The 22,509-nt window shown below is 52.8% G+C and overlaps 4 protein-coding genes across 4 annotated transcripts; all 4 read right to left on the reverse strand.

Annotated features, from left to right (window-relative positions):
• Positions 1-2,849: 2,849 nt before the first annotated feature.
• LOZ57_002170 (uncharacterized protein) lies at positions 2,850-3,863 on the reverse strand (the record flags this gene model as incomplete). The annotated part of the gene is made up of 1 exon (XM_049251248.1): positions 2,850-3,863. One exon carries the CDS (start codon positions 3,861-3,863, stop codon positions 2,850-2,852), a length of 1,014 nt encoding a protein of 337 aa, XP_049109548.1.
• Positions 3,864-14,599: 10,736 nt separating this feature from the next.
• YCK2 (Palmitoylated plasma membrane-bound casein kinase) lies at positions 14,600-16,281 on the reverse strand (the record flags this gene model as incomplete). The annotated part of the gene is made up of 6 exons (XM_049251249.1): positions 14,600-14,642; positions 14,692-15,295; positions 15,366-15,771; positions 15,820-15,968; positions 16,025-16,094; positions 16,153-16,281. The coding sequence occupies 6 exons, from the start codon at positions 16,279-16,281 to the stop codon at positions 14,600-14,602; spliced, it is 1,401 nt and encodes a 466-aa protein (XP_049109549.1).
• A 2,280-nt stretch (positions 16,282-18,561) lies between these two features.
• Positions 18,562-20,158, reverse strand: LOZ57_002172 (uncharacterized protein; the record flags this gene model as incomplete). Its single annotated transcript, XM_049251250.1, has 4 exons — positions 18,562-19,085; positions 19,149-19,511; positions 19,575-19,949; positions 20,068-20,158. 4 exons carry the CDS (start codon positions 20,156-20,158, stop codon positions 18,562-18,564), a joined length of 1,353 nt encoding a protein of 450 aa, XP_049109550.1.
• Positions 20,159-20,556: 398 nt separating this feature from the next.
• On the reverse strand, positions 20,557-21,691 carry LOZ57_002173 (uncharacterized protein; the record flags this gene model as incomplete). Its single annotated transcript, XM_049251251.1, has 2 exons — positions 20,557-21,216; positions 21,275-21,691. 2 exons carry the CDS (start codon positions 21,689-21,691, stop codon positions 20,557-20,559), a joined length of 1,077 nt encoding a protein of 358 aa, XP_049109551.1.
• Between the last annotated feature and the right edge of the window lie 818 nt (positions 21,692-22,509).

Here is a 22,509-nt window from a genome sequence, read left to right on the forward strand (position 1 = left end):
CCCGGGCGCAGCGAGATGGAGCCGCGAGTCGCTGTTTTCTCCGCTCGGCGAACACGGGCGCGGCAAACGGCAAGTAACATCCGCGCGCCGCGAGAAGACGAGTACCTATGCTAATAATATGGTGAATGCCACGCCAATAACGTGCGCGTGCCGCCACCTCATCCGTCGCGGCGTGCCAGACGGCGACATGCCAAAAGAGGCGTGTCGTCCGCGTAGGACCAGCGTCTGTCTGTGCGGATTGAGTCCCGGCGCCGCCTTCACGCAGGAGGCGGGGAGAAAGGAAGGGCAGAAAGGCAGAGAGAGAGAGGGAGAGGGGCGGCGGCCACGCGTGTTCGATTAGGTACATATTAGGCAGCAATTAGTATGATTATGATACCTGTCGGAGCAACTAACAGCCCCGCCATTCTTTCTCCTCTGTGTGTGCTTCTCTCCGTATTCCAGGGAAAGGAAAGGGATGGCAGAGAAGGATTCCAAAGGATTGTTCTCTGCAGTTCTAGTTCGCGGGCGAGAACGTGTCAGAGCCTCTCCAAGAAGGGGGTCTTTGTTGTTTCAAGAATGATAGCAGCAAAAGTAGCAATACGCGCGCTCGTTCCAGAAGAAGTCTCGAAGGAAAAAAAAAAAAAAAGTAAGGATAACGGGATCGCCAGGCTCGCGCGGCTCAACCGCCGCAGCAGCAAGGTAATTGGGACCTACCCTTGTGGCATTATTGCAGTTCGAGACGATGTCCCGGTCTGCATACTCGGTATACTTAACTTAGTTCCCTACCTGGCTCTTCGCATGTATAATAATTAATACTTGTCGTAGTAGTTATTAGTTTGCTGTGGCGTGAAAGGATCAGCCTCGCCCCCAGGTTTGTGTGTGTTCCTGGCGGCTGGCTGTGCTTGGGCGCGCTTGGAAGGGGGGAGAAGGAGGAGCAGGAGAAGAAGGAGGCGGCGGCGGCGTCGGGCTGGCCGAGGAGAGCAGCGATGGTGGTGGTGGTCGTTACGTAGTAGTTAAGTTCGATGGGATGGACGGTGGGCGGAGGGAGGGAGGGAGGGAGCAACGCCTGCGACAACGCTGCAGGATTAACCACATAGTTACATGCATAGCTGCCTACTCCATGGCGAGAGACTCCAAAGGATACCACCGCAAAGCCTACTTTTCTTCTTTTCTCCAATTCTTACATACTCCGTACTCCGTATACTCCCATCCCCAACATCGCCCGCCGTCGTGCCGCCCCCTCCCCGACTCCACAACAAAAACCCAGTGCGCTCACCCACTTATTTTATTTTTTTACAACGCGTCACGGATCGTCGCATGGATCACCGTCACTAACTTAACTTACTTGTTTTGTCAGCAACTCAAAAGGGGAGAGAGAGAGAGAGAGAGAGAGTGAGAGAGAGCGCGGGCGCAGCCAAGAAGGCAGGACCCGCGCGCGCGTCTCGACGCATGATTATTGCCTAACTAACTACCGCGGTTACCTCCCCTTGTGCGTGATCGTGGGATGGAATATCGGAATAATATGGGGTGGGTTGGGAAGAGGGGGGTCGGGAGGCTGTTCTTTTCTTTTTTCTTTTGTGGGCGGCAGACGGGAGGGATCTTTTGTCCACGTATGAATGTAAGGACCTGCAATGCGGGCGGGTGGGCGGTGGATGCCATCTGGGAGAAGGTTGCCTAGTGCTTCCGGGAAATCAAGCCCAGCGTGTGGATGTTGGTCTGCGGGCTTCACATGGGAAAGAAGAAGAAGAATAAGAGAATAAAGATGAGAGCTTTTGTTTTTTTTTGAGTCATCATGTATGTTCATTAGACAATAGACGTATGTATAATATGCAAATGTACAAATATGCCTCATGGAGCTAAGTAAAAAAAAAAAAAAAATAGAAACCCAGAAAAAGAATACAAAAAAAAATACCTCCCCCAACCCCCCGGGTACAAGTAGAATCGGTGGTTGGTGGGACTGCTGAAGACGTAGGGGCCTCTATAAAATAAATGGCCAAAGTCTGATCATCGAGAAAAAAAAAAAAAAAGAGACGGTGTGAAGTCCAGAAATCAAGGAAGCCGACCCCCACAACAACAGAGAAGAAATACATATGGGGCCCGGCAAGAGATGCCGGATATGTTTTCCTGCATGGCGTTGTTTTGTGTATATTCGCCATGAACAGGGAGGAGGAGGAGGAGGTGGTGGCGGCGGGAGAGGGAGGACCGAATGAAGTCAATGCTCAAGATGGTTGGCTGGAAAAAAAAGAAGAATAACATCGCAAAAATGGGGTATAAACGCCTTGAAAGTGCTCAAAACAGCAAGACAAATAAATAAATAGAAAAAGAAGAAGATAGCAGCCCAGTACAATGACCCAATGTTTCATGCATCTCGTCAGAAAAAAAGGAAGAAGAAAAGAAATCATCAGCCGGAGTAGAGGTGGGTTTGTTTTGTTGTGTAGCTCCCCAGGTACTTACGGTACTGGTAAGGAGCGGGAAGGAGAGGGAGAGGGAGACTGTCCATTGGGATCCAGGAAAAAAGAAGATCTGAATGCAGGTCGTCGATTCGAGGGCGTTTTTTTTGTAAAATCTCGTCGATGCGGGGGTGAGCAGCCATATCCTGGGCTGTTTTTTTCTCATTTGCTGGTCGTAGAGGAGGGGGAACAAAAACCTGTCGTTGGGCGACCGCCACTGGTTCCTGGGCCCCCTGTCTTCAGGGGAAAAAAAAGGGGGGGTTGAGGGGAGAGAAGAATCGTATTTTTCAGACGACCCGCAAAAAAATGTGGTCCAGCATCAACTTTTTTGTGTTTATTGCTTTTCCGTGCGTTACTTTTTTGTGTGCCAGATGGGTTTATTTTACTTTATTTTTTTTTCTCCGTTTCTTTTCCTTTCCTTCATTTCTTCCAGCCCAGCCGCATGCCCATCTTCTTCCAGCCCTTGTCGGTGCGCGCGCGCGGGCTGTTGACCTCGCTGCCGGGCGGTGTGGTGGGCGGCGTCATGGGCTCGCCGGCGCCGGGGCTCGAGGGTAAACTGGACGAGTCATCCGTCAGGCTGCCGGAGTCCCCGCTGGCGTAGCCCGGGGCGATGGTACGATAGGCGGCCGCCGCGGCCGCAGCGTGCGACGTGGGATGCGGCGGCGGTGGACAGCCCGAGGAGCGCGGCACGGCGAAGGCGGTTTCGGGGGAGACGTGGCGGCGCACGGAGGTGTGGCGGGCGACGCGGGCGCCGCCGCGACCGCCGCCGCCGCTGGTGCTGCTGCTGCTGCTCTCGAGGGCGAAATTGGGCGCGGAGTAGTGGACGGAGGTGCGGGCGGTGGGCGGTTGCGAGGCGGAGTAGCGGTTGAGGAAAGGAAGGAAGATCGACTCATCCATCAGGTCGCGGATGCGGCGCACAGCGGGCTGCAGTACGTCTGGGTGCGGCGGGGGCTTTGCGGCGGACGAATGGCTCAATAGGCCGTCGCGGACGGTGCTGGGCAGGTTGATCTCGCGCGGGGCACCGGGTACGATGTACGCGTTGATGATGCGGTGCCAGTACACCCGCAGGCGCTGGAGGTGCTGCGCATCGGACGAGTCAGCGCGTTCGGGCCGGAGGTAGTAGGCGCGGTAGCGCTCGGCGTCCTTGGTGAACTCGAGCGTCTCCAGGCAGTGGTTCTGCGAGAGATATGCGGTGAAGGCGCTGAGCGTGTAGGGCGGTGCGGAGCGGTCGGCCAGCACGTCGTCGAGCGTCGGGCGCGGCGGCTGGCTGCCGGGCACGGCGATGCTGAGCGGGCGCGAGGGCGGGCCGGCGTCCATGATGCTGCTGCCGCAGTCGTCGCGGTCCGAGTCGGAGTCGGACGAGGTCTGGGGGGAGGATTCAGGCGTCTGATCCCACGAAGAGTCCACGGATCGCCGAGATTTCCCTGAGATCATCCCCCTCAGGGAGTCCCGGCCGGCGCCGCCGTGCTTCGCGCGGGCCCGGATGTCGCGCCACACTCTTTTCTTGCCTTCAACAAGCCCGTGGGCACGGACGAACCCGTCTGGCGACTCCACGGTCGCAGCAGCTGGGAGAGCACACGCCGCCGGGGTCGGGCGGCGACACACGGAGAGGGGAGACGCCGTGGTGTCGGACACGGCCGACGACAACGACGACGACGGGGAGGCGGGCGGGCGAAGCGTCCACGACGAGCGACACAGCCGACGGGTTCGAGCTCGACGGACGCCGGCGTGTGTCGTAAGCGTTGCGCGGGCGAGGGCCGGCGCTTTAACCGGGCTATGGTTGCGGTGGTGTTGGGGGGGACGGGGGGCGGGAATCGGGGTGCTCCCACGAGAGTCGAGGCCCGACGAGCAGCGGGAGCGGCAGGCAGCCGGCGGAAGCGGAGGAAGGGAGCCGTGTTCAACCTCGCAGCGGTGGTCTCAACGAACTGGCGTTGGACGGGTGGGACAGGCGAGCAACGGGGGGAGGGTATCTCAACGCCGGGTGCAGGGCACGAGAGCAGCGAATTGGTGGACCGCGCTGCTGAGAGAGGCTCGGGCGAGCGGCGGGCAATCAATCGGTGTAGTGAAGAGTTGGGTCGGCAGATGAGGTCGAGCGTGGGAGGGAATATGGTCGGGAGAGCGAGAGCAGGTTGGGAGAAGCGAGTCGGCAGTGTGAGCAGGCGGATTGGTAGGCGAAAGGGTGGCTCTGTGGTAGAGACAGTGCGGACAGAATATGCAAGACAATGCTGATAGCGAGTATGGGTGGGCAAGGGAGGGAGTTGAGGGAGGAGGAAGAGAAGAAAGAGGAAGAGGAAGAGAAGAAGAAGAAGAAGAGAAGAGAAGAAGCGCCGACGGGGCGGGCGAAGGGCGCGCGAGGTACCGGTACGGGCGGCGAGGTAGGGCGGCGGCGCGCAGGCGTGGGCCGTGACCAGTGGGCGTGGTAGCGCTACCTGGCAATCCCTGGGCGGCGGTGGAGCCCGCCGGCGGGGGGGATGAGGGTCGTCGACGGCGCACGCTGGCAACACAACAACCAAAACCAGCCGGCGCTCTCTGCAACTCTGGGCTGTTCAGCGCGACCAAGCTCAGGCGATCGGCTCGCGTACCCGCCGCGCGCGGTCTGGGCGCTGGCGGGCGAGAATAGAATTCGCGGCGAGCCACGGCGCGCGCGCCTGGCTAAGAGCAGACAGAGGCTAGTTAGTTCTCTTGAGCCAGAGAAGCCGGGCCACACAGCGCGCAGGTGGCGAGGCCGCTTGTTTTAGCACTCTTGCTGGCCTGCCTGGCTGGCTGGCTGCGCTGCCCTGCGTGGGCGCTGAAACACCAGGCGAGCTGCGACGACAGCGCCCGGCCTGGCCTGCCCTCCCTGTCCTCTCCTCCCCTGGCCCTGGCCGTGGCTGCCCGGCCTGTCCTCTGCTCCGATCTAGGCGCCAACGAGATCGGGCCCTGATTCTCTTCTTCTCCGTCGTCCGCGCCGATTGCCGCTGGATGCTCCGACGCTGGCCCCGTACAGGCGTGTACGGCCGTGACGGACCCCCCGGCCGCACCCAAACCCAAAGCCCGATACGCTCCTTCCACCGCCTTCCATGCGGCTTCTGGCCGTCCTTGGCGCTGACCCCTCCCACCCATATACCATACCATACCGTACCGTACCATACCGCCCACTCGACCCCGTTGCTGCACCCGTGTACGGCTGCCGACGATTCGCCGTACACGGCCGTGTCCAGCACCCGCCGTTTCAGGCCTGACTCGACCAGCAACAACTGCCCTGTGATCGCCGCCCTTCCCCCCGAGCAGCAGCAGCGCGCGTGCGCTTCGGCCCCAAGACACATAAGCTCGCTGATTTGAAATTATCTACTGCGAATAAGGTGATTGCTGCTGCTTCACATGCAGGCCAGGCGACGATGACTCGCTCACTGGCAAGACAACAACAATAATACTAATCAAACAAGAAAGGGTGGCCTGTTCCCCCCCAATCTCGCTTCCTTCAGCGGGCGCCGCCTGGGATACTTCCGTGCCCCATCGCTGGGGAATGCCGGGCTCCTCGCCGTGGCTCTACTCCGGACTCAAATGAGGTTGCGAGTTGCTGTGCGCCGACGGGGCCGGATCGCCGTGGTGGCTGGCACTGGCATGGTGACTACCTAGCTAGCTACAGAATAATGCGCGCGCGCTGATCAGCACAACTCAAACGAAAACAAGAACCACGGCAAATAATAATAATAATTAAAAGTACAGAAAGACGCCCACGAGCGAGCGAGCGGGCGGCCTTGCCGGGGAGATAGATCTCCTTTCAAAAGGGGCGGCAAGTAGTAGATCAGCAAGCCAAATTTCCTTGCTTTCCTCACCAACCCTCCCCGTCACCCGCTATACGTTTTCTTGTCTTGGTGCACGCAGAGAATGAAGAAATGAGACATGCGTATTTCGCACGAGTCATCCATCCGCCCAAGACAGCGGTGAGTGCTGGGTCCCCCCCCCCCCCCCCCGGCAGGCTTTTTCCGTTTTTCAAAATCAAAAAAGGCGTGGAAGCACCCGTCATCGTCGCGGGCTCCACCTACTTACTGCCAGGCCGTTGGCCGATCCGGTCAGGACGCGGGCGCCCTGGGATCAGCCGATGCGCGTATATGTGTATGCGTGTCCTCCGTACCTTGTACATACGGAAGTATGTCGGCGGAAAAAATCCCAAAAAAAAAAAAAAAAAAAAAAAAAGTCCGGCAGAAGGCGACAGACAAACAAACAAGCCTAAAAAGCAATAATAATGAGCCTATCAAGCGCCCAAAAAGCAAAGAAGAAGCAAAAATCAATAATCCACGGATCTTCCAGGCCGTGGCCGTGTGTGTGCGTGAAGATCAGTGAGCGAATAATATAGCCTTCGGTCTCTCCCTTCCGGCGCAGACAAAGACGACGCTGCACCAGAGCTGCCGGGTTGCCGGACCACAAACGCCCTTCCAGAACAAAAAAATAAAATAAAAGAGGCGTTGGGGATGTGACGCAGAACGCGCCGCCGCTCGTATTGTTCCATGCCTATCGGCATCGTTTCGAGATGTGTGGTACTACTACTTATTTTCTTCTATAGCCCTACTGGGGGATTCCGGAGCTATAGGCTAGGGCCAGGGGTGGCAATCGATTGCCACAGAAAAAATAAATAATCAAATGGAAACACGAAATTTGAGATCGGACTAACTGCTGCACGCCCGTCGATATTTCCCCGATGGCAGAATGGAATACGGAGTACGGAGAAATAAATACCTCTAATAAATAGGGAAATCACAATAAATACTCCTAATACGATGGCACCGGCGTACTCCGTATCGCGACGAACCCGACAAGCCGGCTCCCGGCAAACGAAACGAGAGCCCGCATCGGCGCCCGCGGCCGCGTGCATCTCGACGGTCGTCGGTCGTCGTCTCTCGGCTGTGTTCTCGCCCTAGGTGATCTCGAGTACCCGGGAGTGGTGCTAAGGGGGGGGGGGGCAGGCAAAGTGGAGGAGTTGAAATAACTAAATACATGGCACCATCTGTGAGCCTCGCATCCTTGGGATCGAGCCCTTTGCTACGTTACTATGTATAGCTACTCTCCTCCAAGCTGCCAACAGAATAATACCTAGCTATGGAGTAGTTACTCCATATAGGCTCCAGCTATGCAGCTATTCCTCCAGCCTAGCAGCGAGCTACCGCTCAGCCAGCCACTCAAGAGCAGCCGACGCTGCACGTTTGCCAGGTCCGAAAGGAACAAAAATGGAAAAAAAAAAAAAAAAAAAAGCCTTGCTGGCGGGCGGCGCCAAACCCGCGGGACCCTCAGCTGGGAAAAAAGCGGTGCGCGCTCGCGCGTGCATCCCAAGAGCCTTCGCTCGCGGACTTGTTCTCGTCCGATTCGCCCTTTTCCCGCTGGCGTTAACCACCTACTTCTAACTAGTTATGTTAGTAGTTGGAATTATTATTCCCGTCTTCCTCCGCTGCCTTGCTGTCATGTCACGCCCACGGACTGCTCTTTTTTTTGCCTCCCCGCCGTTGTTTGACACAACGGAGCTAACTAGCTAGCTAGCTACCTAGTTAGTTGGGTTTGTAGACCGTAGCCACCCGGAGAACTCGGCCGGCGCAGCATCTCGAAGGGCGTGAAGATGGGCCGCTAGTCTTAACTAGCCGCAATATGTTCTCGTTTGCGCCTGCACTCGCCTAAATTCGACAATAGTTTCGCATTTATTCTCCCAGAGATTAGTACTCCGTATAGAAGTCTGTATCAGGGCTCCACAGCGGACCTACCTTGCGATGATATCATACCCACCCGCAAGCCGTAAACCGTAAGCCGCAAGCCGTGAGGGTTCAGTCAGTCAAAAGGCCCAGGAGAGGGGCAGGCACAGTGGGGGGTGGGAACAGGGCCCGCGACGATTTTTTTTTTTCATTCCGTTTACTCCATAACTACTTTTTATGATTAGCTATTAATTTTCCTTTGTCTCTTGGTAGGCAATTCGACCTGCGGTCTCGACTCTCCTTCTCAAAATGTCGTTCTGTCGTACATAACATCTTCCGTATACTCCGTCCACCGCCTTCTCCTTTGCATCTTCCCGTTATACCGTATAGCTCCATCCCCCCACTTAGGTAACACGGAGTTAATTACCGTACCGTACCGCCGTGACGCAAAACAACTCCCCCTTCCGCGCGGCTTCCAGAAGCCTTCCTATTCGGGAGGGAGCTGCGAAAAGGCCCCACCCAGATGCGTTTCATGTCGCGCCGTTTTTGGCGCTGGCGAGAGAGAGAGAGAGAGAGAGGGCCTCCTTCGCCACCGCCGCCCGCAATAATGGCGGTGAATAATAATAATAATAATAATAATAACAATAATAATATTGTAGAGGATTTTGTATTTTTTGGGCAAAGAGGCAAGGAGACGCGGCCCGGGGGGGGGGCGTGCCTGAGCGTCAAATGGTAGTTAGTCAAATAGTTCCTGGGTTGGATCCTGCCTGTGAGGCCCAGGCGCGCGCCCCGCGGCCACCGCCAAATCAAAAAACAAATAAATAAGAAGATAGATAAGTAAATAAATGCAATAAAAAGGGCCCGAGCCTGGGGATGTATCAGAAAAATACCCCAAAAAGGGAAATAATTTGCATGTTCCCCGGGGTTTCTTTTTACCCAGGGATTTCCTTTGGGGCTAGGAACCTGCCTGTTTGCCATGGCCAGGTCTAGTGTGTCTCCGATGTCCCGGGCGTGGGAATCGTCAAGAAAACCAACAGGAAATAAATCCTAACAATCCAAGCAGGAAAAAAGATTCGCTTCCTGGCCCGCTGCGGCGGGCTGTGCTTCCTCCCTCTCGCTCTCCCTCTTCCTAAGAACACACGCTGACCAAACAATCATACCAAGAGGAATGCCACGACAAGAGCTGAACCACTGGTTCCCGTAGGTAACGGACGAAACCCTCCTCCCGGAGATAAACTCCTTGTCGACTTCTGGCCCTTTAAAAGGCAGGGCCTGACCGTGGGTAGGATCGACGCGGGCCACCCGTGGAACAGCACAAAACTTGAATTTATTGGACGTCAAATCCCATGCAGTTTTGGCTTTGGCTTTGGCTTTCCTGGGCCAGTGAGTTGAGTTGGACCTTGGCGAAGCTGGAGGGGAACAACTCCGGGGTAGAGTTTGGTAGCTCTGATCTGCTTCGATGCGGCTAAGACTTAGAGGCGCCCTGGCTGGGGGAGGGAGGGAGGGAAAGGCATCGATGTCGATGAGACAGTGGCTGCGTGGGCTGTTTGTTCTTGTCTTGCCTTCAGTTTTTTTTTTTTCTTCTTTTCTTTTCTTTTTGGCCATGGGACATCCATCCCCCTGCGGGAAGCGGAATCAGACGATATCGGATGGTCCAGCAGCCCATCAACGGATCTCCCGCAACAACAGCCTTTTTGTCCTCCCGCCGTGGATCATTCCACGCATCCCATGACGTCGAACGGCCTGCCGGTCCACACTTGTTTGTTTTGTCTGTTCCCTCCCTCCCGCCCGTCTCTCTGCAAGTTCCGAGATCGGACGGCGAGAACCACACCACTCAGTCCCCTACAGATAGTCAGTCCGGGTGGGTTAGTTACGCCTGACACGGCGTTCCAAGGGACGAAGGGGGCCCCCTTCCACGCAGATGGCTTGTCTGTTCATGTTATTTTGTTCTGACCATGAGAGCAGCGCCGGGGACCAAAAAGACAAGCAGCACCCCACCCCACCTCGTTCTGCATGGCTGACCCTGGAGAGGGCCTGGATTCTCTGGCAAAGATGCTGCAACTCTTGGGATGGTGAGCCGGGGAGGGTTGTTTTGGCACGCGAACAGCCGTCAATTGCCGCTGGGGAGGTAGTTAGCTAGGTAACTGCTTGTTCTGCAACCAGATTTGAGCCTCGCGGAAGAACTCTGCTGCTATCTATCTTTCCTAAGAATCACTAATCACCCTGCCCAGCACACTTTCTTAGAGGCATGTAGGAGTAGACCTGCCACACTCTCGTGGCGTTGGAAAAGAGTTCCCTCCCACGACTCCACCCGCAATCCAAGTCTGCTGGAGCCTCCCGCGTCCTTCAGCTAAGAATAATAATAATAATAAATAAGAATGGACGCTGGATCCAGGGAACCAAGTGGAGAGAGATCACAATTTGGCAGGCTGCGCTTCGCTGCCGGTTTTGCTGCAGATGTGCATCATATCCCGTCCTGCCGTCATCGTCGTCGTCTTGCCTCACCGCTGTATCCTCCCGTGGGTTGCCGTGGATCATGTCACTATCAGATCATGTCCGTTCCTCCGTGCCGAAAAGAAGATGGGCGGCAATCTGCGCAAGGTGAGAGAGAGAGAGAGAGCTGGGTAATATGATTGAGCCGAACCAGGTCGCAGCGCAGACATGGATCTGAGCAGAAATCGCATGATTGGTGCCCCTGCCCGGTTTCCGTTGTGATTGGATTGGGCGTAAATTCTCCTGGAACCAGTTGGCTTTGAGATGTGTTTGTTTTGCATTTCTTTTTTCTTTTCTGCTTCGATATTTTCCGGCCGGACGGCGTGGGACTGGGCTGGGCTGGGCCGGGCGCTCTCTGCATCAGGAGCCCTTGTTGGCATTTCACAGGAGCAACGGATAGAGAAAAGGAAATATATTCTACGTGCCCGGAGTATAAGAAGCGACGAAGCCACACGTCTTCTCTGTGGCGACGCCCGTCGACTTTTAGTTCGCGCCCGCAGGGATGCAACTGTTCCACACACCCGTGCAAGCCACCCTTCCATGGGAGCCACCTCAGGGACGAGGGCCGTTCGGTGGGAGAAAATGTGCGAAAGTCGCAATCCAACCCCTGGCGTGACCCGTCTCGAATGGAATAATAATAATAAATAAAGAATCTTGTCTTCTGGAACGGCTGTACGCAACGCAGTTAGTGGCAAGGGGGCAAGAGACAGCGGACAAGCCGCCCGGCCCTTGCGTGCTCACGCCATCATCGCAGAGCATGACGATGAGCCATGTTCGATGATATCAAGATACCTATCCTCCTATCTGCTCTTGACAAGTGGGCCGATCGGCTCAGCAATGATGGGGTTTACCAACGCGAAACACGACCGACGAAGCCGGGATACCCAGTCATGGACACACTACTCTGACATTCACAAATATTAAAAAAACGCTGAAATCTGCAGATGATACATATCTGTCCCCTTTCCCCCTCCAGCCGTCCAACAGGAGCTGTAAAAATGCCCCTCCGGACTGTCTAGCCAAGCCGCGGAATGCACCTTTGGCTGTCAAATACCCTGCTCCAGGGAGAGCGCTTTTGGAGCCGTGATCCAGTGAGATGCCAGACGATGATGCCCGCCGCCCTCGCTCTCTCCCCCCTGCTGATTGCTTTGCTTGAATGAAAAAAGAAAGAAAGGACCCCCTTCCCGCCTCCCTCCCCCCTGTCTGCTCTTCTGCGACGATGTGCTTCTTGGCTGTGATCGCAACATTTTGTGGAAGGTTATATATACCGAAAATCACGCATTCAAGCGGTATATTTCCACGGCTGTAACTGTTGGCCGGTTCGGTCAATGCTTTTTGAGGGGTTCCTGGTCGTTAACAGGCTGAAGTGTTTGAGCCATATATCATAGGGATCAAAATGTGAAGCGCGATGTCGGATCCATTCATAGATGGGATTATTATTATTATTATTAGTATTTTACTATTCATGCCAGAGGCAACGCATATTGGCTACCGAAACTTCCTTTTTTTTTCGATTTCGTATTTACATCCAAAGTGACATTCTGTCCTTATCTCCACTGCGGTAACCCTTGTCAAGGTCACAGTCAGAAGAAAAGCCATCAGATTCTTGAATAAAGAGCACGAGAGAATGACTTGAAACCTGAGGGGATTCTGGGAGTTAAAAAATGGGAAGACAGCAGCAGCAGCAGCAACAGCAACAGCAACCAACCCGGGGTCTTCCTTATCGACATGCCTGCGAGCCTATATGGTGTCCTGGCGGACACCTCGTCAAGGAGCCGGCTTGCCCAATCGAATGTTGGACGCCCGCCGACCCTGCGAGGGGGGCCATCTCTGCTGCATGAAGCATGTTTGTGCGCAGGCAGGCAGGCCCAGACAGATCGCGATACCACCTTGCCAGTACCACAGATGGGCTTCTTCAAGACAATAGGCCGGAGTATACGTGAATATCCTTTCTTCTCTCCGCAAGAAGAGGGGGAATGCCAGTCAACCGACTGTGCCCGCGTCTGCGTTTCTACTTTCTTCTTCTTCTGTGCCGACTGGCTGTCATGTGAAAGAACAGTATACTGGTAGAGCAAGCTCCAGCCCGAGGAGCCGCCCAATTTGGGGAGGGGGGCAGGTCTTGGAAACGGCATATACCCAGAGGGAATAAAGTGATGATGATTGGAGAGCGGCAGAGATATAAATGGAGACTTTTAATATAATGTCCAATTTCCCTGGAATCCTCGGGTTTGTGCGCACGATAGGTTGGCAGGCCGCTCTGTTCGCGTTTCAGATATCGTGCCGCTGGTGACACGTATATGTTGCCTCGTTATGAGTCACGCTGCTGGAGTCGTGCAATCATGGATACCTCAAAGCCGCAACAATACGAGACCGTTCTCCCTGTTGGGAACCCGTGGGATCAGAGTCTAGGCTTTTGACCGAGGGCTTTGTCACATAGTGTTGCGGCAATATGTATCTCCTACCATCGCAGTAGATGAGACTGAATAACTAATAAAGAAGAATAAACAAATAAATTAAACACCGGCACCTTGTGTTTCCCGGTTCATTCTTATATTATTACGAAAACACCCCCACACCCCGTCTCAACACAGGGCCTGTCTGTCTTCTCGATACATATACACACACACAAGCATCTGCTGCGGCTGATCCCCCCCCGCCGCGCGGCGCCTTGTCCGAGGACTCACGACTAGGTAGGTGGCCTCTCCGAGGCGTCATGCAGGCGCATGGATGAAATGAGAATCATGAATGAATGGATGGATTGATGCGCCTTGCATGTCAGAGCGGACGATCTCGGCGTCGGGCGGAGATCCCGCGAGGCAGTTTACTACGTACTTCCATATGGGAAGGGTTCTTGATTTCGAACCATGCCCAGCGCGCGCGCACACACGGGTGTGTTTGTATGTGCTGTTTCTGGATACAAATTGGATGTCACTACTTCATGTGTGTGTGAAGGAAGACGGCCCCCTGGTGGCCCTTTTTTTCATCATGGCGTTATAGTAGCAGGATGGCGTATCTTCCGTGCACTTGCGTAAAAATTTGCCAGACATATTTCGCGGCGATTTCTCGCGGGTTCTCGCCCAAAAGCGAGAAACACCCAGTAGGCAGGCTATTTTATTATTTATTGTTCGTGCACTCCGTACATACGGGTGCACACAGCTAGGTTGGACTCCACTTCGGCTGAATATCTTGCTGCCTAAGTGTTGCGTTTCGGCGTTATTCTGGATAAGTTCCCCGAGATAAAGAAGCTCGCACAATGTACGGCAAATAACAAAGGAATGCGGGGGCCAGCAGCAAACCTACCGAGGCCAACGAAACTGCATATATATACGTGGTTGCCGACTGCTGAAGCCGGAAGTATGGGAGAGCAGGGTGGCGGTAAAATGGTTCAGCCCTCGATGAGGATCGTCCAACGTTGCGCCCGCGGCCCACACTCCGATCCTCATGGAGTCGTGGAGCGGCCAACTGAATTTCGGGTACGGAGATCGTGCGCGAGAGAAGGATCAAGGCTCCAGGGTTTGCCCTGACTTTTAAAGTCCGGACCCAGGCAGATGGGAAAAGAATTGTTTAATGATGTGGATTTTATATTGTAGTCTAGTTAGGAAATGAAAAGACACAGCGGAGGAACGCTCAGAACGGCAGGTAAACAGAAAAAAGACCCAGGTCTTGTCAGACCTGTCGACGGGTTGGAGAGGGATGTGCAGCATGAAACTGCAGTCAGAAGACCGCACCGCTGAATCGAGGCGGAATGGATCAAGCCATGGCAGATATGTCCAACAATCAGGCGGGTGATTTAGATATTAGTCCCCCAGGGCAGTCATAACGGAGGTTCAGATATTAATATAGATAATACGAGAAAACAAGTGCTCAGGATGTAAGGAAAGGTGAACTGAGATTTTTAAAACCATCGTCGGCCGTGTCGTTAAAGCGTGTACCTGCGAAAAAGAAAACCGAGCGAAAGGGGAAAGAGCATATGTAAAGAGCCCTTCAACTCCGACAAAATTAGACAGCAATATAATATCAATCGGTGCTTTGCAATCGTGGAATGCTTCGGGGTTTCAGCCTGTGCCATTGTAAGCAAGTGGTCAGTAGGGTTCTGGGGGAGCAGATACTGACCACAGCACAAAGTCTTCATCACCTTTTGCATGAACGTAGGCTCAGTCTCGGGTGTCCTCCGCGCTGTTTGTTGGGCCTGAGGACTCATTGTACTGGTCATAGGGTTGCTGACCCGCCCTGGAAGATTTGCGTTGGAGTTTTGAAATTGGGCCTGTGTTGAAGCTCCTGTTGTATCGAAAGCCCCCGCCGCTCCGTTCTGACGCTTGACTTGCGGCACGCCTGAGGCGCTTGGCCGCTCGCGCGCTTGCTTCCCAGCTCCTGGCTTCGCAGGGGATGGGGGCGGGGGCTGCGCGGCGTTTAAACGGTCAGCGGTAATTCCGGGTCTTTGAGGATGAGGGCCTCTTGCCGCTGAAGCTCCATGAATTTCCCTAGCGGATGAATTTGGCAGTGCATTGCCAGTGTGCAAATGATGCTGAGAAGGGTAACTCTTAGAAGCTTCCCAACCCCGGCCTCCATTCAGCTTCATCCAGTCATACTCTCCATCTTCTACTTCACCAGTGTTTTTCAGAGCTTGTGTGAAAAGCTCACGCAAGTAGTCGTAATCGGGGGTGTCCTCAAAACCAAGGTTTCGGACGTAGCTGAGATACTTATTAAATTCATCTAAAAGCCAAGTTAGTGTTGCTATAATATGTATATAGTCGGAAGACTATATGAGGGTGGAGATAGCTACCAGGATATCCTTCGCACAGATCTTTAACAGCAGTTGTCTGTTTTTTCTCTCCAATTTTTTCGTATTTTTGTTTGTTTGTGGCAGCCTTGAGGCCTTGCCATGGTAAACCACCTCGCAAAAAGTACATAAACACATGTCCTAGAGCCTCTAGGTCGTCTCGACGGGATTGTTCTCTACCAAGGTGGGTGTTTATGCTCATATAACGAGCGGTGCCTGACAAAGACTTGCGTTCTCGGTAAGGTATATGCTGCTTTGTTTTTGGGTCCCGGTATTGCTTTGCCATTCCAAAGTCGACGACATGAATCACACTAGATGCTTTTGAGTTGGGTTTGCCAATGAGGAAGTTGTCCGGTTTGATGTCTCTATAGATTAGGTTCTTTTCGTGGATTGTTTGAACTCTCGAAAGCTGAATGAAGGTAAGTCATGGTTTGGGGTACTCAATGATGAACCATACCATTTGTTTTGCAACCATTACAACCGTTTTTATCGAAAATCTTCGATTACAGTGATCAAAAAGATCTTCCAAGCTGGGACCTAGAAGGTCGATAACAAGAATGTTATGCAGACCCTCTTGCCCAAAGTAATAAACATTGGGGATGCCCGCTACATGTTGTCAGTTTAACTGTGCTCCAATGGCTCGAGGAACTAGGATAACATACGGCATCCGACGAGGATCTTGTACGTACGGTACTCATCTCGAAGTTGGGGAGCATCGCTCTTCCGAGGTTCCTATGGCATTGTTAAATGGAGGTCCCCTCGTAAGAATGACTGCTTCATTGGACCGTACAAACTTGATAGCAACCTGTTGGTTGTTCAATAGGTTCGTTCCTTCGAAAATTACACCGAAGGAACCTTCGCCAATTTTTTTCCCCACTCGGTAGTGTACCCCAACAACATTCGAGGACGAAGATGTCATCTCGTCCGCTGAATCGGCCAACAAAATCTCTGTAATTCTATAGCAATTGACACGACGTCGAGGGGAGAGGTGGGATGAAACAGCCTTAGCACGGGAGGTGGGTCGGCAGAAGCTCAACGCAAACGGAAGCTGTTTTCTTCGTTGGGATCGGTTAAAGCAATGCCAAAAGAAGCTCGTTTGCATTTAAGCTGTAATTGAGCTAACGGATGAAGAGGTCCGACTTACTATCGCTTAAATTTGTTTCTGGTCGCATTGACAGACAGAATCATGCCATTACTCAAGCATCAGGCTGTACACGAAGGCCTAAGACGGGGTAGCAAAACGCCGCAGTACCGAGTCGAAAGGGAAGTGTGGAAGACGCAAATATTGTGATTGAAAGAGAGAAATCTCGGGTTATTCTAAAAGATAGCCGACGAGGTGAGAATGCGAGCGTTGAGGGCGGGCGAGGAGGTGCGAGCGCCAGGAGAAAAGGGCTGGCAAGGTTTGCGGTCAGAAGCGAGGACGATCGGCGTCAGGTTCACGGAGGGGGGAAAGGGGGAGAAGAAGGAGAAGCAGGAGAAGGTGGAAGTTGTCTTCGAGGACAATTCGGCTTCTCGTCAGACTCCAACAACCGGCGGGTTGAGTTCAGCGTCAACGGGGAGGGAAGAGAGAGGAGAGAGCGGCCTGTTGAGGTTGTTTGGGGACGAAGGCTGGAGACAGAGGCCCTTCGTTACGTACCGTTTATGACGCAGGAATATGCCGTAATATATGGAACACTGGCGCAGAATTTGTATGGTACCTGTAAAGGTCACAGTCACGACCATACCATTACAACGATACGCCGATGGAGCGTGTTTCTCAGCCACTCCCGTTTCAGCCAAACGCGGGCTTAGCTAAGCACCCGCTTGAGGTCGCATTGAATTGGCGGGATCGCAAGTTCTGCGCAGCTGAAACAGGCCATTGTGGTCACACCGGCGCTGCTGCATGCGCGTGTCGTCGACGGCACAATGGCCATTCCTCTACGGGCTGCACCCTGGTGTTTGCCCTTGGCACCATTGGCCTATTTGACAGGTGGCTGTTCACGATAGTCGCCCGCTAATGCGAGACTCCAGACAACTAGAGTGTCAGCGAAGGAACGCCGCTCCGCTTCTTTATTGTTTTCCCTTTGAAATGTGACTCGCATCGTGCCGTTGGCTGTCATAGATGCAAGCGGTGGAGATCAGAAGCAGCACGTCTGATGTTGAGTCCAATCGCTGTTTGCGATAGGTCAGACTGCATTGACTGTTTTCAGGCACGGGACGTCGCTTGGGGCAAGTCGCATAACATGGCTTATCAGAATATCGGTAACTCGGGGCTAGCAAACGGATCCTGCAGCGAGGTAGAGCCCCGACCGTAAGCAAACATGTGGATGTGCGCGGATCCAACCTGAGTGCGAATCGCAAGTTTATTGTACGATTTACGAAGTCTATAACGTTTGGTTCTTGCCCGCCTGGAGTTCCGATGAAGTCGAAATAAAGGACCTGTCAATAAGCTGGACCCCTGATCCTTGAAGCAATTTTTGGTGTTTGAAAGCTTTATGATAACTACACTTGGGCGATCCTCCGGTTTGAATAAATATCTGTTATACCGAAATATTATGGAATTATTAGCACCTGCAAGAAAATAAGCCATAATATTCTATATCCACGATTGTTTGCTGACTGAATTATAATAGCGCCAAATACTCTCCTTTTCTATTACCTTTTCTTCGGAATGCACTCTTATGGATGGCTATGCTCAATTCATACCAGGCAGGTAGGCGCTTGATACGTAATGGCCTTTTATAGCTTCGTTGATGGATTACTGGACTTTGGTTATATTCCTATGTTCCTGTTAGTTACATTCCTGAAGGATAATATTATATCCTTGAAGACTTGCCAGGTGGCCCCTGCCTCCACGTGTACTCTGTCCATGCGTACGCTACTTTGCTATCTGGTCGAGAACCTGAAACCTCAAAAGATAGTTGGATATTCTATTGGGCTTGTCCTATTCAGCCAAAGCCGCTAACCTCTCTCTCTCTTGGTACACTTCTTCATATAGCCAACGATGATAATAGCCACGCTCGAGGGTATCCAACTAGGCAATCGCATAGTTGAGTAGAAACAGTAATCGAATTTATCACCATTACCCCAGTTGACTCAACTCCACAACACATAAGAGTCCCACATCAATATGTATTTTAGAGCCACACTGAAGCACTTCCCACAAAACTCAGGCCATACAAGCTTCACAATTCCATGATCCAGCATGGCGCAAAATCTTTTACACTTCCACCTCCTCTGCCTCACTCCCAAGCTCTTCTTTAACTAAGTCGCCGCCGGCGTTAGCATCATAAACATCCTCTTCCTCCTCGCTGCTGCTTCCGCTACCATAACTTTCTCCATCGCTTCCAGGATCGTAGTCTTCCTCTTCCTCATCTTCCTGGTCTTCCAGCTCACGCTGAGCTTTTTGTAATTCAGACTCTCCCTCGCCGGCATTGGCTTCTTCGTCTTGGGCGCCGTTGACATTAAGTTGTTTAGCACGTCGCGCTTCTGCCAAGCTAGCATCATTGAGGCCATGTTTCTTGACATAAGTATCGATGCCTGGGTAGTCTGCCTGGTCGATCATGGAAAGTTCAAATTCCTGGGTCTGATTGGGGTCAGTGGACGAGCGGGTCAGAATGTTCAGGTTGAATGTTCTTTGCAGGACCGAGGTATATGAGACCGACTCGATATTATTCAGAGAGAAAAATATGAGTGGTTTCTTGAAGCCGAAGAAGATACCAGTTGATAGGAAGAAAAGATAACCTGCACCGGACATAATAAGTAAAACGCGAAATACAGCATCTGCAGGATCTAAGCTTTACTTACCTTCTTTGCTACCACGAAATGCTTTCACATGGAATGCTTTCTCGCCTTTCCGGTGAGGCTCTGGGATGGCACTCACAAAAAGCTTCTCGTCCGGACATGCTACTTTCGTATGTTTCAACTTATCATTAAGAGCGGTTTCTAGATAACTCTGATATGTTTCTGCTAGGTTGGAGCCTTCCATAGCTGGTGTGCCCGAACCCCAAAAAGCTGTACGGGGAGGGCCGTCAGGAACAGTCCACACAATTGTCTCATAGACAGGTTCCCCAGCCCTAGGCGCAGAGACTCCATCATTCCCTTCTGGAATTATACAAAAATTGAATTGCTTCTGCGATTTCTCCGGCACAGGAAGGCATAGAACATGTTCTGGACAAACCTATCAGTCAGCTCATACTCCAGTCAAAAAGCTCAAACCCCGAAAGAACTCACGAATCTTCGAAAACGGTATTCCAAATTCCACCACATTTAACGCCTGGTTCCTCGCCCGAAGAAATCCCACACTGCACGGCGCACGCGTAATCTCGAGCTGCAATTTCTTCCGCTGCGGAATAGCGAACGACATGTCCTGCACGTAAACTTCTAGGTCGGCGTCTCCCATGAGTGCCGTCATCAAGGGAGCGGCATGTGCCGAGTTTCCCCCTCCATTGGCTATCTTTCGCTTCTTTGACACCGGGCCATCTCTCACCACGGCCTGTGCCTGAGGAAGCACAGGCGGGAGCGACACCGCCGAGGCGTGGGCATCTTGAATCGCGGCGGTGTATTGCGCAATATCTTCGAAGAGGGGACGGAGTGTAGGAGAAAGAGCTGAATATTGGCAAAGCGCGGAATTAGCCGACGTCGGTCTGATGATAATGTTGGGCCCGCGGTGGGCAGGGGATGCAGGCCGTGTATGTAGCGAAGTATCAGGGGGAAGACAACATACCAAGAGCGTCGTAAATTCTCTGCTGTAGGGGCTGGTTTGGGCCGAAAGCCTTGTCAATGATTTGGCTATTATTGATGGTTACGAAGCCCATTTTGAATGGGGGCGGGAGGGGTAAATCGCCTATACGCCGTTGATGTGAACTTGTCGTGGTGGTGCTAGTAGAAAAAACTTGTCTTGGTCCAGGCGTCGGCGTATGGTTTCATGGAAGCTCTACGGAGTACGTATATGGAGAGTAGCCCCTGCAGTTCTCGCCAATTATCGACAAGAGCTTCTAGCAAATTAAAACAAAATAGATGTTGACTTGAGTTCTTAACAAGATGCAGTGGCATAGTGGTATTTCATATCTCATAGACCAGCCGCGTTGTTATCAGGGTAATTCACAGCCTCGCAGGCTTCTCCAATGCTAATATTACAGGGATACGCAATTCATATACAAAAAGGGATTTATGGCAAAATGCAACCATCACTAAACGCCGGTACCAGGCAGTTTCAAGTAGGAGAGGGAGGTGAATTAACCGCCATGCCCTGTAACTTCTTTGCCATAAAGCTCTCAATAAAATCGGAAGTATCTTTTGATAATTTCAAGTTTCCACTTTCATCTTTTGAAAGCTCACGCTGCGCCTGCTTTTCTTCTGTCTTTTTCCGCAGATATTCTGCTTTGGGTGTAAGCATTGTTCTGCTCTTGGACCATGCTTGGTATGCATCTTCCTTTTGCTTTTTCTCAAGATACTCAGGTTCATGTCGCGTCCGGAATTTAGAATACTTATTGCGCAGTTCGTCTATCAGAGAACTAGGCATGGGGAACGACTGGAGTGAGGGGACGTAGGTCTTCGATTCGACTTCAATGCGTAGCGTGTCAATTGGAGCGTCTTCATAGTCGGGAGCTTCCGCTTCGGGCCACGGAATCTCGACATCTAGTCCTGATATATAGCGAGTGTGTCTGGGAGTAGTAGATCCGTAGGGACGTTGGAGAAAAGGACCAGCGCCGTACGCATGCTTCACCACGACGTCCTTTACGTTGCCGGTAAAAGGATCCTGCAGAGGAACAACGAGGCGGACATCATCGACAGGAACAGGCACTGAATACGGTCGAAACGGACGTTTGTCGCCATCTCCTGCGAGAGCAAACTTGGGAAATTCCACGTCATACTGAGAAAGGCCATATTAGAGTATATCTTAGACACTGGGACATATAGCTTAAACATACAACATTCAGGCCTTCGATCGTAACAGTCTCCGAATCAGCATCGTAATTGAGAATCTTTCCAATTTTACCCTGGTCCTTCCCTCTCACTAAGCACACTCGGTCTCCAGGGGCGACGATGGCATATTTGGTCTTGTTTTCGTCAAGGATTCTAGGCATTCGAAGCCTGTTCGAGGAGATGGTACCATATAGTCCGTGGCGTTTCCCAACGTCTCTTTTCGCCGCCAGAGGCCCTCGCATCCAATCGTCTCGTCGATTCCGACGCTCTTCTGCGGCGTCATCTAGAATGCTTCGCTGATAAGCGACTTTTTCGCGGAAGATGGATTGGATCTGTTCATGGCGATCTTTGGCGGCAATTTTGCGCGCCTTTCTTTTGGCTTGATTCCCGGCAAGAACCGACCGCCGAATGACCTTCTGCATTTTCAATTACTCAAGTCCCCGATTCGCTCCCAACCGCTTTGGAGAATTTGAAGTTTTGGGATGAAGTTAGGTAAGCAGAAGTACCTAGCTACGCACGTGACTGACACCGGGCACCAGCCACAGCTGCAGCGTGGCGCCAGCAACGATCGAAATACGGAGTACAGAGTGTCGACGGGCATTTGCCAAGCTGTGGCGGCGCTCAGGTTGATATGAGGGATCATTATTTCCCAAAATATAGGGTTCCATTGATGCTCTAGTTCGCACGCACACACCCTTTGGCGTTTGACGTTCATAGACAGCTTGGAGAACCAAGGCCTCGGTGAAGCCGTGCGGAGTACGGAGTACGGAATACGGAGTAACTACTCCGTAGGTACCTAGACAACCCATTGGCCCGACATATCTCCGGACTTCAGCGTGACCCGCGCGAAGCGCTGGCCATCATCAACACAAAACATCGACAACCAAAACTTCCCAAGAAAGTCTGCCTTGCTGGGCTTCTAAAGTGTTTGAAGAAATGACGGCAAGGCCGTGGCTGTGCATTAGCCTCCGCCTTGTGGCGAACTTTCCTCTGGCCGAAACAGCTCTCAAGTGCCGGATCCAGGGCAAGAAGGGGAGGACCATCTTGCCGGCTGATTCCAAGTAAAACGGCGTCAAAGGATAAACGTTACTGGGCTGGCTGCCAGGGTGGGTAGGGCAAGAGCTGGGGGTTGATGCACCGCCACAGGTCGCCTCCCTCGGGCTAGCAAAACAACAGGGAACAAGCTTGAAGCGAGCAGACGATGGATGCCAGCCGCTATTTAATACATCGGTTCCATTAA

Source organism: Ophidiomyces ophidiicola (assembly GCF_022830035.1).
Source record: "Ophidiomyces ophidiicola strain CBS 122913 chromosome Unknown scaffold_6, whole genome shotgun sequence".
Taxonomy (NCBI): domain Eukaryota; kingdom Fungi; phylum Ascomycota; class Eurotiomycetes; order Onygenales; family Onygenaceae; genus Ophidiomyces; species Ophidiomyces ophidiicola.